At 39.8% G+C, this 24,037-nt stretch overlaps 1 protein-coding gene across 7 annotated transcripts in view; it reads right to left on the reverse strand.

Moving 5' to 3' along the window:
• Positions 1 to 1,500: 1,500 nt before the first annotated feature.
• Positions 1,501 to 24,037, reverse strand: part of FAM110B (family with sequence similarity 110 member B) — a 186,142-nt gene continuing 163,605 nt past the window's right edge. For 6 of the 7 annotated variants that reach the window (XM_037892580.2, XM_037892578.2, XM_037892579.2 and 3 more), the window contains one exon: positions 1,501 to 4,384. In XM_037892580.2, the coding sequence (XP_037748508.1) occupies positions 2,973 to 4,085 (1,113 nt within the window). In that variant the 5' untranslated portion in view covers positions 4,086 to 4,384 and the 3' untranslated portion in view covers positions 1,501 to 2,972. Of the gene's footprint in view, positions 4,385 to 22,834; positions 23,075 to 24,037 lie in introns of all 7 variants that reach the window. The other variant, XM_043539593.1, reaches the window with a different exon arrangement.

Raw genomic sequence — 24,037 nt, forward strand, 5'->3', positions numbered from 1 at the left:
GATACAATTAACTTAGGCTTGAATAGAGACTGGGAGTGGATGGGTCATTACACAAAGTAAAACTATTTCCCCATGTTTATTCCCCCCCACTACCACCCACTGTTCCTTAGACGTTCTTGTCAGCTGCTGGAAATGGCCCACCTTGATTATCACTACAAAGGGTCCCCCCCCGCCCCTGCTCTCCTGCTGGTAATAGCTCACCTTAAGTGATCATTCTCCTTACAGTGAGTATGGTAACACCCACTGTTTCATGTTCTCTGTGTATAGAAATCTCCCCACTGTATTTTCCACTGAATGCATCGGATGAAGTGAGCTGTAGCTCACAAAAGCTTATGCTCAAATAAATTTGTTAGTCTCAAAGATGCCACAAATACTCCTTTTCTTTTTGCGAATACAGACTAACATGGCTGCTACTCTGAAACATTGCTTCAAAAGTAATCCTAGGAAGCAAGTGCAGAATACTAGCATATGTCCTACTCAATTACCTAGTTATAAAGCTTTCCTGATTATTATTTCTCACTGCCAATGGTCAAAGATAACATAGTTATCATCATTCTTGAAACATACCACTTAATAGACAACAACATGAGAGCATTTTTATATTGGTTTTAAGTTCTTTATTTCTTAGCTGGACATCTGCATTACATTTGGCTTTAATCCCTTAAAGAATTACTTTCTTTGGCAAAACAGTTACTGAATGGGGTAGAATTCACAGTAGGAAAATATGTTTGAAAAACCAAAGTGATGTCAATGCCAGCTTAAATCCACAAAGCTTAAAATATATCATAAATGTACTTGTACTTTAAATATATATATTCCTCTTTTTTACCTTTGTTGGAAACAACATAAGTGTATGCCATAAAACCACCCAGAAGAATGTGTAAAACATGTAGGTTGCCTTTTATATGTATTTTCTTTTCATGAATAATCACTCTGTAAACATAAAAAAATAAACACAATTTGTGCAAAGTGCTGTATCCAACAGCAGAGTCCACTATTCTTTGTACTCCAACTCCAGCCTCATGCCAGGTCTTCTGCACTGAAAAAGAACTGAAACTTCCCTAAAAGTAAGAATGCTATATTCAGTTGAGAACAGTAGTGCTAAAGGTGTAGAGGCTCCTTGAAATAAAATAAAACCTGACTTTGTAAGCACTTTTAATACTGAAATTTATAAATATGCATTACCGAAGAAAGATTCAGAAGAAATCAGAGGTTTGTTGGGAACAGATGCAATACTAGGGAACGATAACATTGCCAGATAAGCGTGCAGTAAAAATGGAAGAAGCAGGCTAGGAGACCGGATAAACTCTTCTAGTTCTACAGCAAGATGTTTCTATAGTTACAGTTAAAAGAATGAATGTTCTGCAAAGCGGTTTTGGGGAGAAATCTTCGACTGGAACTACTATGTAACCAAGATTTACCATAGCATCACAATTAAATTACCCACTATTTTTTAAAGAAAGATTAAAAAAATCTAAAACAAAGGAAAAACACCACCGATACCTGCACCAGGAGCTATTTATTAGCATAACACTCTTCTTTTTAAAGATTTAATAACAACTGAAGTATATACAAAGTATTACAGCATTTACACAATAAAAAAGTTTCCTATTAGCTGATGAAGTATAAGGTAGTGCTGCAATGTACTTCAGAGCATGAATACAATAATAATGAAGCAGACCACTGTACTTTCAACTTCTCTGCTACCACACACCACAACTGTCGGTTGGAATGACAGTTAATTAAACCATTGGGAAGACACAGATTGTCAACAAAATTGTAACAGATTAACGTGCAGCACTAACCATCATAAGGAAGGGGAAAAAAAGCTACGTACTGTCATGTTTCTACACTTTCCTAGAGCTGTAACAAACTTTCACAGCCTTAGATATAACATATGCAAGACAACATAATCACAGTTTCTCAGATATAGTTTAGCTATCGAGTGTATTTACTTCTTAACAGGAGGCTTTATACTGATATGGCTGTGTGTTTCCATTTTTGTTCATGAACTGTTCAAACAAGTCTACAAAAACTTAAAAGACAGCATGGAGTTTGTAGTCATGATGTGCTTGACTAATAAAGGCATTCAATATCAGCTATAGAATCTAATCATTCCTGTCAAAAGTTTAAGACTAGGAATCTTTATTGAACAAGAAAAGAAACAAAGGAACAAAAACAAAACAAAAATCCAACACATCATTGAAGACATTTCTATCAGTCAACTTTCTTTGACACTTTTTAACCTCTCCATCAGTGTAACATGAAACTATTAATATTTTTACACTGAATCAAACTCAAGACTCATTTAGGCTATGAAAGGTCAAGCAGCTTTGCTAAACTACTTTCACTGTAAAATGAGGGAACTTAGAAAATTAAAACCATCATACCCCAAACAGTGCTTTAATAAAGGTGGATTTGTGTATTTTAACAAAGGATGCATTATTCTCTGTAGTTTAAGAACACTTTTACGTGAGCCAATAAATCCCATTCCACAGAAGATCAAGTTTCTTTGCCTATTGTTGTATGTCTAAATCTCTTATTTTGGCCAATTTTGCCTTGTCTTTTAAAAGGATTCCATTTCAATTTAAAAGCTAGTAATGTCAGTTGACAATATCTGTATTTAAGACACAAAAACGTGAGATATGAAAAAACACAAGGAACTATATAAATATGAAGAAGTCATATAACCTTTTCATGTAAACAATTTGATTATGATGAAGCCCTAATTAGATTCTGGTCTTAAACTTTTGGCAGATAATGTGTATGCTCAGCCAGGATTTGTAGTGTTATTGTTCAAGTGGAAGCCAGGTCAGTTCACATGTTGACAGGCATGCAACTTAAAAACATTGCACAACAAGCAACACAAAGAGATTTGAGAAGTGTACAAGACTTCAAGTAGACTTCACAACCCTTCACAACTGAATATTCACAAAGTTATGGTCCTTGCTTATTCTATTGTGGATTTCCTCTCACACATGGGACACTTTCTGTGACTCTCTAGCTTGCTTGATGCTATACAACCACTTGATGATTCTGGCATTTCTTTCAATTGCAGAAATGCCATATGGCACACGGTCATTGGCACTGTCATCATTTCTAAGGTCACTGTTGCTGTCCTGAGACTGTTCACAGTCTGAGCTAATCATGCTTGCACTGCGAAAGTTGAGGGATATAATATCAGAGTTAGCCCTTGCAAAATTTTCCATCCCAAGGTTTTCAAGCTCTTCAGGATCCAGTCCACAGTAGTTAAAGAATCGTTCAACATCTGCATCAACACGAAAGTATCTGTCACTTAAATCTGATTTTGATCGTTGTAGGGAGGGTCTTCGACTGACTCCACAACTGGATTCTACTGTGTCGATATCTGGGGATTTCAAGGTGGCGATGGCAGTAATTTTGGGTTTTGGAGGCAGAGGTGGGGCTGAACTACTGCAGGGTATTGCTTTTAAGGGCTTACCACTAGTTACTTTTCTAATGTCTGATGAGCTATGGGAAACGTGCAAGAAAGTCTCCGCTGACTGTTCTAAGAGCCTCCTGCTCACGTTGGAGTTGCTTTCTTGAGGGCTGCTCCGGCCCTGGGTGGGGTAGACCTTTAAAGATTCTGCAAATGAATGCCGGTTCAGCTCTGCTGAATCAGATCTGTGGGGAGGCCAGTTTCGTGAACTATGTTTGTGACCTGAACCTGAGCTGGAGCCTTCAGAGCTATTAATGATATTTTTCAAAATCTCTAATTTTAAATTTTCTCTCTGGACACCACTCTCAGTCTTTGCATTGTTGTTGAACACTTTCAGGGTAGGGCTACCCAACGCTCGCTTGGCGGCAGGGCAAACTGGTGGCTTTGCAAGCACTGCTGGCTTTACAGGCTCTTGTTTGGCATTGATGACCTCTTGGCTCTTTACATATTTTGCTTTATCAGCTTCTAGTCTCTCCACAGCACTAAGTCTTTTTGGATTAGGCTCTGCCTGCCTGCGAAAATAGTCCGGTCCTTTGTTTAAGATGCGAAGAGGAACGGCAGATGTGAAAGTAACAGCAGGACTGACTGGTTTCACCATGCTACCTGTCTGTAGTGTTTCTGTAGGCATGTTTGGTGGTCTTTCCCCCGCAGCCGTTTTGGATTCTTCTCTGGGAGCTTCTAAATGCACGGTGTAGAAACATGTACATTAAGCACAATGAATAGCAGATGAATCTTGGAATTGGAGTGTTAGCAGCAGTGCCTCATCTCACAGCTCATTAAATAACACTGTTTCTTTTTTAAAGGCAGCCTTTGTACAAAAAGGCCACCAGACACAAGTCCGTATTAATCTGCTCTGCTGAATCCTTTCTTCTTGCTGAAAATGTGGGAGTCTCGTTGTTTTCTTTGTGCTCAACTACAGGCAGTGATCTGAAACATAAAATAACCAACCACATGTTAGTATCAGCGTGTGACATCACAGCTATAGCAACAGAGAAATTTTGTGCACTCTTTCAGTTACTGGCTGAGTTACAGCTGTGGGCAGTTCAGAGGAAACAGGCAGTCCTATCTAAAACATTCCATCAGGCCTTTGCCTCGTGGCATATGTCTTTTTGACAGAGTAAGCAAACCTGGATTAATCACTCTCTCTTCATGGATATTTCCATGCATGTATTATAATGCATTTTTAAAATAAGACTTTCATTATTAATCACAATCTAAAGTTGGGTTTAAGAACATTATAACGGAAAATCAATGAAAAACATCCATACATTTATATATGATAGTTTACATTCACATTTCCACATCTTATGCCATTTCTCACTATCTCTTGGCTACCTTTGTGTTACTTTTCTTTTGGGCAGGGAAGGGAGGAAGGGAGGCAATGTGATGCTGTATGTATATGGGTGGAATGTGCCAATTTGGGGAGGTTATGCAGTCTCACCTAACTACAAGTGGTTGTTGAAAGACAATTTCCCCACTGATACTAGTGTGTTTTAAGCTAGCTAATTTATGTATATGTTTTATCTTGAAAAATAAGAACACTTTCAGGACATATTGCCCATAAAGATAAAATTTAAAAAATATCAATGTATTTTCCTTTATATTTCTTTACATTAAATGCTCAGGAAGATGAGCGCGGTTGCAAAGCTGGGAGTAAGTGGAGATCTGTAATATTTCCAAGTGCACCCAGTAGGCATTAATCCAGCATCAAATCCATAATTAAAATGTAGTCTAGCTAAAGATACAAGCTGCACTGCAAAATCTGTTATAACCTAACTCACTAAACTTTGATGATGAATTTACTTACTAAAAAGTAAATTATATCAAAGATCCTTGAGTGTCATGGCTTAGATTTGGGCAACTTAAAAAACGTATTTATGAGTTTGGAATGTGTATAACTTCTGCTTCTTAAATTTTGACGCAATTGTTCAAGTATTAAATAGAGTACTCTGGCTAACCATGAATGAAGTTTACATTATCCAAATTATTTTAAGATTCTGTCATTTAATTTTGGTCACACCGGACCGTAAAGCCCAACCTCAATGTTGTGTCCAAGTACTTTAATAATTTTTCTCACATAAGGCACTCAGGGGCACTTACCAATGTATCTTACCAATGTTTTTCAAAGCAGTGATTTGGCTAATGGAGCTTATTTGCTCTATTACTGCCCCATTGAGCCGTGCTGCCCCTTTCAATATCCCATTTCTCTTGTCATTGAAATATATATATATATATATATATATATATATAAAATCTCTTAAAAAAAAAGAGCTTCTTCAACAGTACCAAGAAATGCACGTAAAGCCTCTCCCAGAGACGGACTGCTTTAGTATATTTTAACAGGCCATGCATTTCCATCATATTATCGATAAACTGGATTATCATCCTCCTCAGTGTTTAGTACTCAGCTGAATTACTATAGAAAGGTAAAAGATTAAAATTAAAGATACAATTATTTAAAATATTTAAAATATTCAGGAAAAGAGCAACTATTTGTTCAAGCAGATATGATATAGACATTGAACATTCCGTCTAAACCATTGAAGGTCAAAGCAAGCAAATAAAAGTATACAAATACTGTAATAAGATTTTAAGAAAAAGATGAGCTCTCCCCATAAGCTTACTGTCAGATGTATTCTCCAAATACAAACTAATATATTTTGTTTGGTGATGAACCAGGCACAGTTTCAGTCCAACTGAAAAGGCAGTGCAATGTTAATTAAGTCTCTCTTTCAGGGTTGTTTTATTAATCCCAGTGTTAACTCCTCAGCAGTCTGACTTCTTAACTTTCAAGACCGTATTTCAGAAAAAAAGAAAAGTCCTCTTCCCTCATGGAATCAAAATAGATATCAGCACCATTGTTTTGTAATTAGGAACCAGATTATCAAAGATACTGAGCACACTTGTGTGCATACAGTTGCATGCACTTATGCATGCAAATACCTAATATGCATTCACAAATCAAGTTTGTGCACATAATCGGTTTAGAGCTTTGTTTCTATGTTTGTACAAATACCTGACCAGTATATACATAGGGTATTTGTGTGCACAAATCAGACACACACAACTTATGCAGGAACACTGGCCATAAATTTCATAAAGAATGATAATATTTTGCACTTAAAGAGTGCCTGCTATTCAATGGCTTTAAAAGCACTCAAGTAAGCAAGACCACAACCCTCAGTTCCCTCCACAGCCATTGTCATTAGGCCACTATGATCCTGCCTCAGAAGACAGTCTTCCAGCTGCATTCTCTTACCTGGGGAGCAGAGCAGCACAATACTACAGAGACACAATATTTGTGAGAAAACAAAACATCACAAGCTAGATTATTTTGGAAAATCTTAACTAGTCACAGGCTCAGAACAGCCCCAATAAAAACTGGAAAGCATGCTACACACCCAGTGCTGACTTCAAATTAGTATTAAAATATTTAAAAAGAGTACAGTATGACTCTGTGTGTGTGCAAGTAAGCAAGTATGGGAGCAAAGGGCCTGATACAAAAGCTATTTGAAGTCAATGAAAAGGGTCTATGAAGGGAAGAAACAAAGTCAACCTTACTCTATGGTTTAAATTGTGTTACTGATGTATTGTACTTAAATATCAACATGATTTAGGTTAGAAAAGTTTATTAAACCTTCAGGTCAGAGAACTAAGCCTCACACTCAGATGCAGTTACAAAAGATGGTAACTAAAATATAATAGTTTACTGAAATTATACTAACAAACACCCTAAGTACACAGCCTTTCTGGAATGTAAAAGAAATATATAAAACCAACCAAAGTTGCAAGTACTATTATTAATATGACTTTACTGCACAATTCAAGTTTACTTTCTCCTTCCCTCACACATACCACTATATTCTAAGCAAAAAGCTAACAATGGTAATTGACAAAAAGAAGAGCATTTCATTTCCCTACATCTCTGTTGTTTGCCTTGTGGAGTGTATTCTTTCCATACCACACAAGTGGTATAACCTTTAACTGTGTTTATGTGGGGTTTATTTACAATAACAGTGTACACTGAAATAATGTTAAAGTTGCAGCACATCAGTAAAAAGCAAGGGGGGAAATCCTGGCCCCAGTAAAGTCAATGGGGATTTTGCCATTGACTTCAATGGGGTCACGGTTCTATCCAAGGATAACTGCTCTTAACTCACAATGCAAGGGAGAGGGCTGGAGGGAGGCAGGAGGAAGCAGAATACCAAGAGATAATAAAGATTACCAGCCTTTACTCTGTCAACCCAGATTGTCAGCCTTTGCTTTGTCTTGTCTGAATTTTTAAAGGCTCTAGTCAATTTTATTTTCAATTTTTTAAAAGTACCTATCACAACCTTTAGACACATTTACATCAAATATATACATCACTCAAATTAAAAACATAACTAAACACAACTAATTGACATAAACATAGCTAACTGACGTCAGCTCAAAGGACTCAAAGAAAAAATCCCAAATCACAAAAGAGATCTCACTTCCCATGTGTCTTGTAGGTCAAACTCAGGATCCATTGGACCAAATGGGAAAGTACATTTCAGTGGGTCCCATTCTGAAGTGACAGTGGCTTGGGCCTGGTCTACACACACAGTTGCACTAGTTCAATTAAAGGGGTGTGGTTTAAACTGATATAGTTACCTGCTGGGTTTAACAGCTGGTTCAGTTTGGTTTGATCCTGGCTTATATATGTATAACTTGTATCTGTAAGTTTATAAATATAAATATAAACTAAATACAAATATAAGCTAGAATAAGCGAGTAAACTGATATAAGTTTCTTGTAACTGTTTAATTTTTTTCAGTGTTTAAATCAATTTTAAACTGGTGCAACTTGTGTGTGCACAGAAGGGCTCAGATGATGTCTGTTGTCAGGATACAGCATAAGGAGAGAGACAATTTCTAAGATAGCTTATAACTCAAACCACAAATCAAAGTGCTGATTTTCAATTTCACCTGGAAAAAAAAAAACCATAAGGAGCACTGATGTAATATGCTCCCTGCAGTAAGAGGCGCTAAACAGTCAGGAACAGTCTACACGGGTGGAAGTTTCGGAGTGGTCTTTAAGAGTTGCCTCAGAAGGACCGTATTATATTGATCCATAGTAGCGACAAAGACTTGGATAATTGTAGCAGTTGCCTTTCAAGAGGAAAGGCTGAAATTTTGTTGACTACTGCTACCTGCCTAATGCGTTACTTAAAATAAGCACTTATTCAAGAGAGAGAACTAGCTTTTCCTGTTATAGTATTTTCTTCACAGGATTTTACCAATGGCCTGACAGCCTCATGCCAATTCTATTCTATTCTTACAGCTCGGGAAACATACACATCAATTCTTGATACTGAACCTCCTTATGAAATGTTTAAAACAATTTTTGAGTCTGTATAAGAAATCAGTTTTCTAACCTGAATACCAGTTGTTGCATCCTAATACATCAGAAAGTTCCATCCAATATTATGGAATAAGGAATGAAAAACTTCAATAAAAATAAAAGTCTGGTTTAGTTTCATAAAGACTGACTTGGTTAACTCTTAACTTAAATCCAACCAAAAGGATTTTTTTATATTAAATTAAATATTTCCTTCTAAGCTGAAACTTTCCATTATCAAAAACCAGTCATCAGTTAATATTAGTTCTATTCTACTGTGCAGTTAAACCTGTGAAGTTTAGACTAGAACCCCAGCATGTTCTGAAACAGAGCTATGAACCATGTTATAAATGCCAGGATTCTAGCAAAGAAAGAGTATCCCAAAATTCTATTTACATACAAACGCCAAAAAAGTGGCTGAGCAACCTACTACCTTCTTCATCACAAAGGCAGGATGTAAGCATATGTTTATTGTTTGACAGGAGCTAGAGTATGTCTTTGATGGAAAACCTAAAATAAGAAATATTCTTTTCTGCTGTAGAATCCTGCACTGTTCTATTTTCAACCCAACATCCATAATCTACCCTCAGTTATACCTGCTTCTGGATAAATACCTTTCTATAAAAATCTGCACAAATACTCAACAAAGCCCAGAAACAAAACCTCCTTTTCTTCCACCTCGAGACCAAAACCATTATGAAACATGTATAGGTCCCCACATTCTTTAGAGGAGTATTACGAGCTGTATTTGTAAAAGCAGTAATGGTAATCAAGTCTGTTTTCTCTATGCCCCTGTACTGCTCAGAACAGAATTCACTGAGGAATAATTCAGACTGTCATTTTAAAAAGTAAAAAGGTTTACTAATGTGACTTTTTTGTAACTACAGTTCTTTGTGAAGATTTCTATCTCAGTATATGTTTGATTAGAATGATTCACTAAAAACTCTGCGGGGCTTGGAAACATTTCCTCCTCAGTCACGCACCTGCAGACTACATTTATTTCTATGGCAATGACTGATAAATATTGTAATAGGTAGACGCATTTTATATACATGTATAGTACTTCTTTCAAACAAACAAACTTTCAGAGATTGCATGAAACTTTTGCCAGATGAATTAAGCTTCACTATAAGTATCAAAACTGTATACATTTTAAAAAAACCTCTCCTGTTAATTAAACCTCTGATATTAATAGGGAAAGAAATGTTAAATCTAACTAATTTTTTCATCGTTTATGCTGTGTGTTTGCCCTTTGCACTTTTCTTAGCACAAACAATGTTTACTAGGCTATTTTTAGTTAGTTTTTACTTGGGGTTTTCATGCACTTGAACATTTTTGCAGTGCTGGTTTTTTGTTGGGGGTTTGTTGTTATTTCTTACATAAAATGCCATGCACAGCCGTGCATTATATATTATAGTTATTATTATTTGTATTACCATAGCACCAGTAATTGGGGCACTAGCCTAGGACTTGGGAGACCTGGGCTCAATTCCCTGCTCTGCCACAAACTTCCTGTATTAGCTTGGCCAAGGCACTTAATTCCACTGTACTTCAGTTCTCAATCTGTAAAACGTGGATAACACTACTTCCTTGCTTCACAGGGGTGTTGTGAGGATAAATATATTAAAGATCATGACGTGCTCTGAAATCTACTGATGAAAAGCGCTTTTTAAGAAATAGGTATAATTATTATTAAAGACTGTACCGTGAGATGTTGTTATGAAAGAATTTTCAAGACTTGGACACAGCCTGGGTGTGAGGACCTGGAGAGATATCTGAGTCAAAGCTGACACACAGATTACGAGCCTGAGTGATAAGCAGGATGATGGCGTTGTGCACAGTAAGTGAGAAAGGAGGGCTTATGGGGAAAGATTAGGAGATATGGTTTAGCTAGGCTGAGCTGACAACTAGACATCCACAAGAGAGGTCAGAGACAGGTTGAGATTTTATTTTGGACAGAAGGAGGCAGGTCTAAAGCAGACAGGTCTGAGTCGTCAGCAGTTGTTGAATTTGTGTTTAAAGATGAGATTACTCAGAGATATGGTGTAGAGTAGTGATTCTCAACCCACGACCCGCATGCGGCCCAATTAGCACACACTTGTGGCCCAGCTCAGCTGTGTGCTAAAGGCTGGCCCGCGTGGCGGGGTCCGGGTTCCCAGCTGCCCAGTGCGGTGGGGTCTGGGCTGCCCTGCCACCTAGTGCAGCATGGTCGGGGGTCTGGGGTCAAGGCTGCTGGACGGCTCCAAAGGGTTGGTGGTCTGGGGTCCAGGGCTGCCGGCCGGTCCCACAGGGTTCGGGGCTACCACCCGGCCCCACAAACTCCAGGGTCTGAGGCTGCCACCCAGCCCCGCAAACTCTGGAGCAGCCACTCGGTGCTGTGGGATCTGGGGCTGTCACCTGGCCCCACAAGCTCCAGGGTCTGGGCTGCCACTGCCCTGCCACTCGGCCCCTGCAGCCCAGGTAACACAATGATAAATAACTTGAGAACCACTGGTGTAGAGGGGCAGAGAAAAGGGGACCAAGGACAGTCCTGTCAGACCCCTACAGAAAGCTGGAGGGCAGATGAGGAGGAGCCTGAAGAAGTGATTTAAAAAGTAGAAGGTGTCTCAGTTAGGACATGACTTCAAGAAAAAGAGCATGGTCAACAGTGTCAAAGGCGCTGACAGGTCAAGGAGGATGAGGTCAATAGAGATGACTGCAAGAGCAGTTTCAGTGGAATGCAATGGATGGAAGGTGATTGGAGGGGGTCTAGGATGGAACTGGAAGAGAGGAGTTCCAGAGAGTAGTTGTAGAAAGTGTGTGTCCCAGTTTCAGGGTAACTGTACCTGTATTCACCCTTTGTAATCCACTCCAGGAGTTCCCAGTCAAGTCTCAGGTCTCCAGCCGTCAACTGTCACTGGGCAGGGACCCCTGTCCCACTCCCTTCTGACCAGGGAAGGGTAATGCAAAGGACCGTCCCCATACCTGATTTTTTGAACCTTTGCCCTGAGAGGAGAGGGGAACCTTTGTCTGTGAATTATTTATTCCCAAGATGAAAAGGCCCAAACAGCATAAAGGACTAACTCACAGATCCATGAGTGTTCTTGTTCTGAGCAAAAAGGGGTTATAAACTTGTAACCATAGTGGAGTTTGAAGGATTGTTCACTGGCCAGAGCCCTGGCTGGAGACGGGGTGATCTCTGGTAAACTGATTATCATGCAGGAAGGCTCTTTTTATTGTTTTCAATGTTTTCTCTGTAATACTTTTGCCTTAAGAATAATTACATGCTTAGAAAGAGCTGGGTGGTAACAACTGTGGCAATTACACTATTTGCCATCTCTAAGGAGAAAAGAAAAGCAGGCCTGCTTAGGCCGTCTGACTTTGCTGAGGAAGTCATACAGTGCAGGCAGGGAGCTTGTCAGTCTGGAAATACCCCAGTCAGAAGGGAGAGAGGTGCAGGTCTCTGCCCAACAGAAGTGATGGCCAGGGAGCTGGAAGCCAGAGAGTGGGTGCTCTTGCTAGATCTTGGAAGGGAAGTAGAGGAGCAGTTGCCCTGAACTGTGACAGTGTGTTCAATGAGCTTAGAGATGAAAGGCAGAAGGCAGATGGGGCAATAGCTGGAGAGGCAAGTGGGGTCAAGATGTTATACAGCTTCTAAATTAATAAAACATTTTCAGACTGATTTACATTAATAAAAAAATCTAATTGTGAACAAATTTTCTAAAACTTTTCTTTTAAAAAAAAGTCTAAATTGGTATCTTTAGACCTAAACTTCTTGACCTTTTAAGTCTAGGGCCTCATCCTGTTCTCTGCTAAGTAAACACTGTTGCTTGAGCTAAGGTGTGCAGGATGAGGCATTAAGTTTGTATAGTCTTTAAAATTCAAAAGATTTTATGTAGATGCCTGGAGGTACAGAGATTGATGGTGGGAATTAGAAAATGTACGTGTGTGAATAGTACAGTATATACTACTGTGTGCACACATACAGTAAACTGTAACTGTATAGTTAGTATAAAATAGTGATCTTGAAATAAAACTAGGAGTCTAAATTTTCTAAGGTCATTAGTGTTTTGAGGTGCCTCCCTTTCTGGCTGCCAAACTTGAGATACTTAAAGGGGGCTGATTTTCAGAATACTAGACCCTGTTAAGACCCTGTTAGACCCTGTTAAGTTGTTTCATGTTGGTCACCGAAAAGTACTAGTCACAGCTGAAAATTTTGGTCAGGATATGTGAAAAATACTTGTATTGGCCTCTGTTTTGCTGCTACTGAAATTTAATGGGCGTTTGTTAGTAAAGAGAGGATCTAGCACTTCATCTACAGTATAATGACAAATCACACATTAGCCACTTCATGTATGTTTTAGTAGTTTGTAGCCACAGCAGAATAATAATAGGCTATACTACAAATACATCATGGAGCATTCACGTGAAGACTATGGGGTTGCAATAAGCCTCGTACAAATACCTATGTAGTCACTTGAAAATATCAGCATCAGGAAACTGTATTAAAAAAAGCCTTAAATCTGATTTGACTCCCAAAGTAAGTCCAATTCAATACCCAGAGGATTTTTTCCCATTAATGACCTCCAGGATAGAGACTGGATACTAAAATGGAAAGCTGGCTTTAGAACAAAGCAGGTATGACTGTCAAATCCTGAGGACTAAATACCTTTCCTTATGCCTAAAGACACGGATGTAATTATGATGGAATTTTTCTTCCTGAAATAACGTTTTTGATCTATAAGTACAGTAGAACCTCAGAGTTACAAACACCTCAGGAATAGAGGTTGTTTACAACTCTGAAATGTTCATAACTCTGTGTCATAAATACAAAGGGAAGGGTAAACACCTTTAAAATCCCTCCTGAACAGAGGAAAAACCCTTTCACCTGTAAAGGGTTAAGAAGCTAGGATAACCTCGCTGGCACCTGACCAAAATGACCAATGAGGAGACAAGATAATTTCAAAAGCTGGGGGGAGGGAGAAACAAAGCCTCTCTCTCTGTCTGTGTGATGCTTTTGCTGGGGACAGAACAGAAATGGAGTCTTAGAACTTAGTAAGCAATCTAGCTAGATATGTGTTAGATTCTGATTTCTTTAAATGGCTGAGAAAATAAGCTGTACTGAATGGGATGTATATTCCTGTTTTTGTGTCTTTTTGTAACTTAAAGTTTTGCCTAGAGGGATTCTCTATGTTTTGAATCTGATTACTCTGTAAGGTATTTACCATCCTGATTTTACAAAGGTGATTCTTTTTACTGTTTCTTCTATTAAAATGTTTCTTTTCAAGAACTGAATGCTTTTTTCATTGTTCTAAGATCCAAGGGTTTGGGTCTGTGTTCACCTATGCAAATTGGTGAGGATATTTATCAAACCTTCCCCAGGAAACGCGGTGTAAGGTTTGGGAGGATTTTGGGGGGAAAGACATTTCCAAACGGGCTCTTTCCCAGTTATATACCTGTTAGACGTTTGGTGGTGGCAGGGAAAGTCCAAGGGCATAACGTAAAATAGTTTGTACCTTGGGGAATTTTTAACCTAAGCTGGTAAAAGTAAGCTTAGGAGGTTTTCATGCAGGTCCCCACATCTGTACCCTAGAGTTCAGAGAGGGGAAGGAACCTTGACACTCTGACAAAATGTTATGGTTGTTCTTTCAAAAGTTTACAACTGAACATTGACTTAATACAGCTTTGAAACTTTACTGTGCAGAAGAAAAATGCTGCTTTCCCTTTATTTTTAGTAGCTTACATTTAACACAGTACTGTAGTGTATTTGCTTATTTTGTTTGTTTGTGCTGCTGCCTGATTGCATACTTCCAGTTCCAAATGAAGTGTGTGGTTGACTGGTCAGTTCGTAATTCTGATGTTCTTAACTCTAAGGTTCTACTGTAACTGTCTTTGTTCAAATAAAATATTGCACAATTGCAAATCAGTAATATTGTTACAATTTGATATTGTACCTGTATTATCTCCGAATATTGTACTTTATGCTTATGCTTGTTTACATGTCAATAGACTGACTTTTCTCCTGTTCACAGCTTTCAGACTGTGCTAGTGTCTGAGCTCTGGAAACAGCCAGTTCTCTTGCCGCGTTTCCTTTGCAAGTGAGAATAACAGGAACTATTCCCTAGTATTACCCTTCATTTTGTGATTGTGTATGAGGATCATTCAATAACACAAATTGTTTCACAGGGTTCTTAACATACATGAATCTGGAAAATATAAGCCCATTTGAAAGGGAATGCCAGCTTTTCCCACTTCATTTCAGTTATGACAAAGCAAGATACAATATGACCTAATCAAAGCAAATCAGTCTCCTTCATAAAATATACTTGATACTTTATTATTTTACTTTACCCTCCATCTCTACAGATCGGGGTCGGCAACCTATGGCACACGTGCCAAAGACGGCACGTGAGCCGACTTTTAATGGCACGCTGCTGCCTGCTGGGTCCCGGCCACCAGCCCCGCTCAGCCCGCTGCCGGCCTAGGTGAACGGCTAGCAGCGGGCTGAGCGGGCCAGCAGCATAAGATCAGCATTTTAATTTAATTTTAAATGAAGCTTCTTAAACATTTTGAAAACCTTGTTTACTTTACATACGACAATAGTTTAGTTATATAATATATAGACTTATAGCGAGAGACCTTCTAAAAACATTAAAATGCATTACTGGCACGCGAAACCTTAAATTAAAGTGAATAAATAAAGACTCGGCACACCACTTCTGAAAGGTTGATAACCCCTGCTATAGATCATAGAGGTCTTTGGATGCTCTCAGCATTTATCCTCACCTCTTTCTCTCAAGGACAAATTTTCCCTGCTGATGGTGATTCACATTCAATGCTCTTAGCTCTTGTTCAATGTTATCCCAATGTTATCCTTGGTCAGTCATGAGGTTGGACATCATAAGAATGTCCTTACAAGAGACATTTAACTGGTCTGCCTTCCATCATCCTAACTACATGTCCTGCCCTCCATAACCCTCTAGAACTCACAATCAACTTGAAGACAATCAATAACCCTACAGAATTCTACATTACAAGTTACAGATTCATATTACTTGACAAAGCCAAAATACATTGTAGCCCATATATGTATTTTAAATATTACTTGCCTTTACAGAAACCTGTAGCTCTCTTGCCTCAGAATGTGGCCTATTCAAGTAAATGGACCAACATGACCCTTTATTGATACTACAATTCTTCTATTATTTTTACACTGAAGCCTACCCAAAGTCAAGGCTGTGGTGAGTACTCCAGCATATTTAATTCAAACAAAGTGGGAGGCAGTGCAGGAAAGGAACAGATAGTTTGAGATATTCCCACCCCAAGGAAGACAGCAACAGGAGGAGAAAGATACGCAAGAGGAAAATGAGGGAGGCAAAAGGGAAGGATAAATGGAAGCGTAGGAAAAAAGAAGAGAGGCAAAGTGGATGAAAAAAGAATAAAGGGAAAAAGGAGTCAGGAGAAAGGAGGCACTGGGAAACAGGACATATGAACAGAAAAAGAATACACAAGAGTGGGGAGAAATGAAAGGAAAGGGAATAGGCGGACGAAAAACAGAGAGGGACGGGGGCCATTCACAGAGACTGCGGGGAGGGAAGGAGGAGTGGAAGCTACAGGAACAAAACAGAAGATGCTGACAAGAAGAGAATACAGAGGAAAATGGAAATAGGCATGACTGGCAGATCCATTTCTAGAAGGAAAAAAAAAAAAAAAGGATGGAGGAAATCAAGTCAACCAGGAACTGCCTGCTGTCAATCAGGCAAGAGAGAACAGAATTGCTGTACAGTCTACAGCAAATCCAGTTTTCTTGACTTCACTTCTTCCTCTCGCTTACCTTCCCAATTTAATTTGGAATCTGCTGCAATACCAATACATGTAAGTGCTCTGCCCACAGACCCTCCTGAAACTTCACGTGCATCCAACCCCTTATCCTCAGAAATCCACCAATTAGAAAGGTGATTTAGATTAAAGAATGCTAAGCAGTTTGTCTATCTGCTGATATGGCCCCCAGAATTCTGTATCTGAGCACCTCACAATCATTCATGTATTTACCTGCATAACACCCCTGTGAGGCAGACAAGTACCATTATCCCCATTTTACAGATGGGGAACTGAGGCACAGAGAGACTACATAACTTGACTAGGTCACATTGGAAGTCTATGGCAGAACCAAAAAACAGATTCAGTCTTCTGAGCCCCTGATTAGTGCTTTGAGCGTAAGACCATCCTTCCTTAAAAGATGAATATTGCCAAGTTCTTAATAGACTATTCTAGAGAAAATGATCCTCCAAATTCGTAGTACAAGTCTTGATGGCAGAATCTTTTCAGGAATCTTTGCAGTGTGGTGTAGAGGATAAGACAGTGCAAGAACAGATAAGATAAGACAGTCAAGAAACCCTGGATTCTGCCACTGCCTGATGTGCAAATTCACCTCTCTGTGCCTGTTTCCCTTCCCACCCACTGTGTGTTTTGTCTATTTAGACTCTATGTAAAGTCTTTAGGCTAGGAACTGTCTTTGACTACAGGCTTGTCTACACTACTAATTTAGGTCGATCTACAGCCACCACTAATTCAATTTAAGCTGCTGTTGGTGTCCACACTACCCTCCTTCTGACAGCAGAGCACATCCTCACCAGGAGTGCTTGCACTGACTGAAGTGAGACATTATGGGGCACTGACAGCTACGCAGGGCTCACAGCTGGAGTCCCCCATCTGCCTCGGGGTAACAGCCCCAGCTGTGAGCCCTGTGAGGGCTCAATTTCACAGCGCAGAGCCTATCAGCAGTTGACATTCTTGTCAATTTCACACTGCTATTATCTCTGCTCAGAGTAGCCGCACTCTGGGAGCTCCATGGGGAGCTTGGAGCCCAGGCTCTCAGTGCCCAGAAGCTGGGCTTGGAGCAGGGAGCCCGGGCAGCAGCCCAGCTATGAGCGGAGAGCCAGTGGGAAGCAGGACTCCCAGAAGGGAGTGGACAGCCCAGGCAGCAGCCTGCTGGAAGCAAGTAGCCAGGAGGGCACCACCCACCTGCCCTGGGATGACAGCCCAAATTGTGAGCCAGGTGCAGGATTCACAGCAGGGAACCTAATAGCTTTTCTTGTCAATTTCACAGCTCCAGCACAGAGCTGTGAAATTGACAAGAATTTTAGCCAACAGCTGATATAAGTGATGCAATGTCTACATAGACACTAGGTCACCCTAACTACACCAACGTGGAGGTGGAGTTGTTATGTCGGTGTAGTACGGCACTTACATCAGCAGGAGCAAGCCTGAAGTGTAGGCACTGACATAGTTAGGTCAACATAAGCCGCCCTACATTGATCTAACTCTGCATTATAGACCAAACCTATGTGCCTGATCTCTAGACACGACTGTCATACTAATTACTAACCACTGCTGGTTGTGGCTCCATAGCTAAGTTTGAGTTCCATTTTGCACTTAAAGCTGGGATTCAGCATCTTGTTTATGTATGAAACACACACATCTTCCCCGAACTTACAGCACTCCATGTGCTTTGTATGAGAACTGATTAAAGAAGGAATTATCTGAGAATACATAAATAAATCCAATACGAAATGACACCAAGAAGGGGAAAAGCATGGAAAATGTGTGTTTTGAACTCTGAATTTCCTGGGTTTGTAATGATTGGTTTTGAGATAATTACATCTTTGGACTTAATTTTTACCTGTAAATTACTGATATGTACTCTCAACTTTTTGCCTTGGAATAAACAACAAACAGTTGCCAACTGAAGTGCACATGTTATATAGCTTCACCTTCAAGAACTGAATTTGGTGACTGGAAACAGATGAAAAGAATGCCTTCTACTAAATGAATTAAATTTGAATACCAGTGAAGCGTGTTACAGATTCCATTGTTTTGTGATATATGATGTATTAACACTGATTATTATTTATTTTTATAGCATCTTTACACACAAAAAACATCAAAAGTGCTTCATATCTGACTGCAGTTTATAATCCAGATATAATGTATAAATTGGATTACACAAGCTCTACTCACGAGCTATTTATGAAGACAGAAGTACATTCCCATAGAATTGTAGATTCTTTGGTATAAAGCAGCTTCCTTACACTCTGGTTTCAGCGGTTTTCCCTATATCAGCTAACAGTAAGCTACTTCTTTTGTTACACTTCTTTTTTCCGTCACTGATTTCTAGAGAGAGAAGATACTGTATTTTTTCTTTTAATAGCTTTAATGATGGAAAAAGGATTTTAAACTTTAATATATTTGACCTGCCAGAACCCTAAAAACAACGTCAAAGTGCTGTGGTTAGACTCAAAGATGTTGAAGGCTTCCTCTGTGTTTGAGGATATAACTAGTAAAATATATACATAACTGAAGACTCTAGATGTTTCAGGTTGAAAGGGCTTGCTTGGAAAGAGCACTTTTTTTCACAGGTTATCACAGCTAGCTGATCTGAAGTCCTTTTTCTACTAGAGACAGCAACAAGATAAAGTACAGACGTTGCACAAAAACAAACAAACAAAATCGAACAAAGAAAACCCTACTGGATTATTCCATGAGAGGATTCTGTCGGCATGATACATCTCCAACTATTTGATTGAGGACATCAAGAAATGAACCTCCACTTTCCTCACTGGAACCTTCTTTCTGAAGCATTAAGATTAAACACATAGAAACCCAACCAACACCATCTGAAGGTCAAAGAAAAATTGCCGTTATCATTAGAACAGGTTTCTCAAAGATATAGGGCAAGAGATCAGAAAAAGCCTGTTGGAATCATATACCTTAACACAAAAGAGTACATGTAAAAAATACAGTGCCAAATGCTGGCCTCCTTCTTGGTATGGGGATTACAAACCCTACTAGGGTAACTGTCTCATGAAAGGAAGAAAGATCAGATAGCACAAAAAACAGAAATACAGCAGCGATCTATAGGAATGATGTAAGAAATTGAAAAATGCAAAGGTACTTTTCAACATGGTTAAATAATTCCCTGATGTAAGAGAACACAGGGACACAACATTAACATGAGCTAAGACATCACACGCTACTGCAGAGGAAGAAGGAAGAACAGAGAAACCATGCAAAGAACCAAGAAATATTTCTAACTACTTTAGCAGATAAATGATAGAAGCAACCTGGCTGTACACTGAAGAAACTATGGACTGTATATCATAAGACATTTGGGAAGCCCCAGAACTTGGTCTTAATCCCTTCTATGCCATCTGCAATGTTGAGCCTAAGCAGTGTTATACATTTATTCAAAACAAAACAAACAGAGCTATATTTTCAAAAGTATTCAAGCTATGCACTAAGCCACTGTGTCACGCACAACTGCACATTCAAACAAATGTAAACATTTTCATAAGTAAAAATATATAAAAAAAACAAGCTTCCAACAACTTTCTCCTATTTCTAGATGATGAGAGAAAAAAATCAGAGTTCCTTTTCAGAGTAGCACCTGTGTTAGTTTGTATTCGCAGAAAGAAAAGGAATACTTGTGGCACCTTAGAGACTAACAAATTTATTTGAGCATAAGCTTTCGTTAGCTACAGCTCACTTCATCGGATGCATTCAGTGGAAAATACAGTGGGGAGATTTATATACATAGAGAACATGAAACAATGGGTGTTACCATACACACTGTAAGGAGAGTGATCACTTAAGGTGAGCTATTACCAGCAGGAGAGCGGGAGGGAAAAAACCTTTTGTAGTTCCTTTTAAAACTACTACATTGATTCCACCCCAGAGTAGCCCAATGGTTAGGGGTATACACCTTGGATGTGGGAAACCCAGGTTCAAGTCTCTGCTCTGCCTGGTTCAGGCTAGGCCTCTTTCTCTTTAGGGGAAGGGATAGCTCAGTGGTTTGAGCATTGGCCTGCTAAACCCAGAGTTGTGAGTTCAATCCTTGAGGGGCTATTTAGGGATCTGGGGCAAAAATTGGTCCTGCAGTAGGGGGGTGGACTAGATGACCTCCTGAGGTCCCTTCCAACCCTGATATTCTATGATTCAGCTTTCCTAGTCATTGACCCTGGAGTCATCTACTTCAGCAGCATTTTCCAAGGGCATTTCAACAAATTTTTCAAAATTAATGAATGTTCATATGAGTTGATTCAAGGTAGTCCTAAGCATATTTTATGATAAAAACAGTACATCATATAGGGTAGATTTCTATAAGCCAGGGATTGGCAACCTTTAGCACATGGCCCATCAGGGAAAGCCACTGGCGGGCCGGGACGTTTACCTGTAGCGTCCACAGGTTCGGCAAATCGCAGCTCTCACTGGTTGTGATTCACTGTTCCAGGCCAATGGGGGCTGCAGGAAGCGGCGACCAGCATGTCCCTTGGCCAGTGCCGCTTCCCGCAGCCCCCATTGACCTGGAATGGCGAACCGTGGCCAGTGGGAGCTGCGATCGGCCGAACCTGCAGACACTACAGGTAAACAAACCGGCCCGGCCCGCCAGCAGCTTTCCCTGACAGGCCGCCTGCCAAAGGCGGCCGATCCCTATTATAAGCCTTCCACATCTGGAACTCGGAGTCAAGTCAATGGCATTTGAGAGTGAAGAAGTCTTCCAAGTTCAGACCCACAGAGCAAGCATGGCAATCCTTTTTTTTACAAAAAGCTTTCTCTTATTGATGTAGCCCCGTTATGGTACTGACACAGTGCTAGGGCACAATTCTGGTCTCGCTGAAGTTAATGAGAGTTTTGCCACTGAGTTTACCTCCTAGAGCAGGATGGAGGACTAGAACTTATTTACACAGCAAGTTACTGTGCTGAAAGCTAGGGCACGGATCTACAGCACACCAGCTTGCCATGCAGTAATGCCTCATGTGAACACTACTACAGCTCAGTGAACATGATGGAGTGCTACTGTTACACAGTGCAGTACGCTAGAAAGTTTCCAAATTTAAGAAATGAAATCAGAAGAACTTTTCAAATTCTTCTAGGACTATTACAAAAGTATATATTTACTTTTCATAATATATTTGTACTGAGTATTGGGAGATGCACCATGAAGCAGAGTCTGAGAGATAAGTAGTAAGAATTTTTGAAAAAAAGATTGAAATTTGGAATTTCAGTAACAAACAAACAAAACAAATCTTGAACCTTTTTTGACCGGCTTTAAATTTTAGACATTGATATTTATACCATAACATAACATATTACTCTCACTGACAGACAATTACTGAACATTTCACTTTGCATTCAATACTTTTTCACCTTTCCCTACTCCTGGAGGAATTTTGCGCCAAAAAATAAAAAATTCTGCAACAAAAAATTAAAAATTCTGTGCAAAATTTTCTCACATTCTCCAAAATTCTGCATATTTTATTTGTCAAAATAACACAATATAATCATAACAGTTTCAATTATTTTTGGTCATTTATTTCAAAATACCTGTCAGCAAACAAGTCTGTAACAATACAGACAACAAAAAAGATTCAGGAAATGTTTTTTGACAAATACATTCCTTACTAGACATATTAATACACAACTCTGAGTAACAATTCATTTAAACTACAATACAGAACTGTATTTCCCGCACCCCTCAGAAGCAGTGCAAAGCTTGGGGGAGTCAGGGGTAATGGAGGAGCTGAGGGAGAGGGAAGTCTTTGCTGGGAAGGAGCCTGGGTGTGAACCTGGTGGGTTGTTTGGTATGGATGGGAAAAGTATGGAACAAGTGTTTTTTTGGGGGGGGAGGGGATGGGGCGGGGAGGGATTGTTAGGGAGCAATGCAGACCCTGGCTGACTCCTGGCCGACTCCTGGCCTCTCCCATTCAGTCAGGCACATCTGCCCCTGTCCCCATGTGTCCCGGCACCCCCACTCAAACACCCACTCCCCACATCCCCATGTGGCCCTGAACCCCCTCCCCCATGTGTCTCTGTGCCCCCTTCAGCCACTCCCCTCTCCCTATGTGGCCCTGCATCGCCTCCCCTGTCACCATATGGCTCTGCGCCTCCACTCCCATTCAGCCCTGCCCCAGTCTGTCTTCCCCCATTAGCCCTTATGAGCTCCTGACCCACCCCAGCTGCCCCACGCTGTCTCCTGACCTGGCCCGACAGGTGCTGTGAAGAAAGCAGGCTCTTTCTTCTTCCCTAGCTGGCCAGGAGCTTCTGCTCTGTTCTATCACCACAGAGCCCTCTGGTGGGAAAAAGGAAGAACTGCGGCAACTTTCCAGCCAAAGTTATTTTCTGCTGGGGCTGTCGGGGAGGCTGCTCTGTTCTAGTGCCACAGCACCTTCTGGTGGGCAAAATGCAGAACTGCAGGAACTTTCCAGCAGCTGCTTTTTTCTGTTCAAAGAATTAAAAATATTTGTGGCTCATTAATTATGCACACAGAGGTGCAGAATTCCCACAGGAGTACCTTCCCCCTTCAACAGTAGAGATCATTATTTGAACTGGAAAAGTTCTTGTGAATCCGATTTTATGTCTACTGATGACTTTTTAAAATATCTTCAGACTTTATAGGACATATAGAATGCCACCATATTGTATTTAAAAATTATGGGTAAGTTTTCCCTTCATTCAATATATTTGTAAACAACAATTTGGAAAAAAGTAATCAGTACATTTGTAGTATATTGCTATTACATAAATGTTTTAAATGTGCATTCTTAAAACAAATAAATACTAACTAATAACTATCATCATTCTTATTGTGTAGCTAGGTTAAAAAAGCAACTGTGAACGATGAGTTGTCCTTACTTAGCAGATATGGCTCTCTATCTGTATTTCAATTTTTGACTGGTTATTTCACTGGCAATTTCCCCCCCTGATTTTGACTTCTGTTAGCATAGCAGATACATTAGAACTATGGAGGAGCGAGCTGGATTCTATTCTGGTTTATACATCAGTCCGCAGAATTGTTAACTAAGGGAATGACTCAAGTAAAGGAATGAAAAGTCCTTACATTTTTCTGCTATACCCACCCACAATTTGAGAAATATACCCAACACCTACCAGTCTGAAATGCACTTGCTAGAGAGAAAATTTCTGTGCACCACACCAAGAGTAGACCCTGAAAGTCAGCCCAATCACTAGCCATTTTGAGAAATAAAGCAGTTGGGGACGGATCCACAAAAGGACTTTGGTTTTGCAATGCCTTTTAGGTGTCTGGAAAATCACTGGGATTCACAAAACCCAAGTTAGGCATATAGGCTCTCTATAACAATGTGGCCGGGGGGAGGGGGAGGCCTCTATCTTTGCTTGTAATCCACAGCTGGGAACCCCTTTTCTGGAGTTAGGCAGCTTAGG

This window comes from Chelonia mydas, chromosome 2, assembly GCF_015237465.2.
Source record: "Chelonia mydas isolate rCheMyd1 chromosome 2, rCheMyd1.pri.v2, whole genome shotgun sequence".
Lineage (NCBI taxonomy): Eukaryota > Metazoa > Chordata > Testudines > Cheloniidae > Chelonia > Chelonia mydas.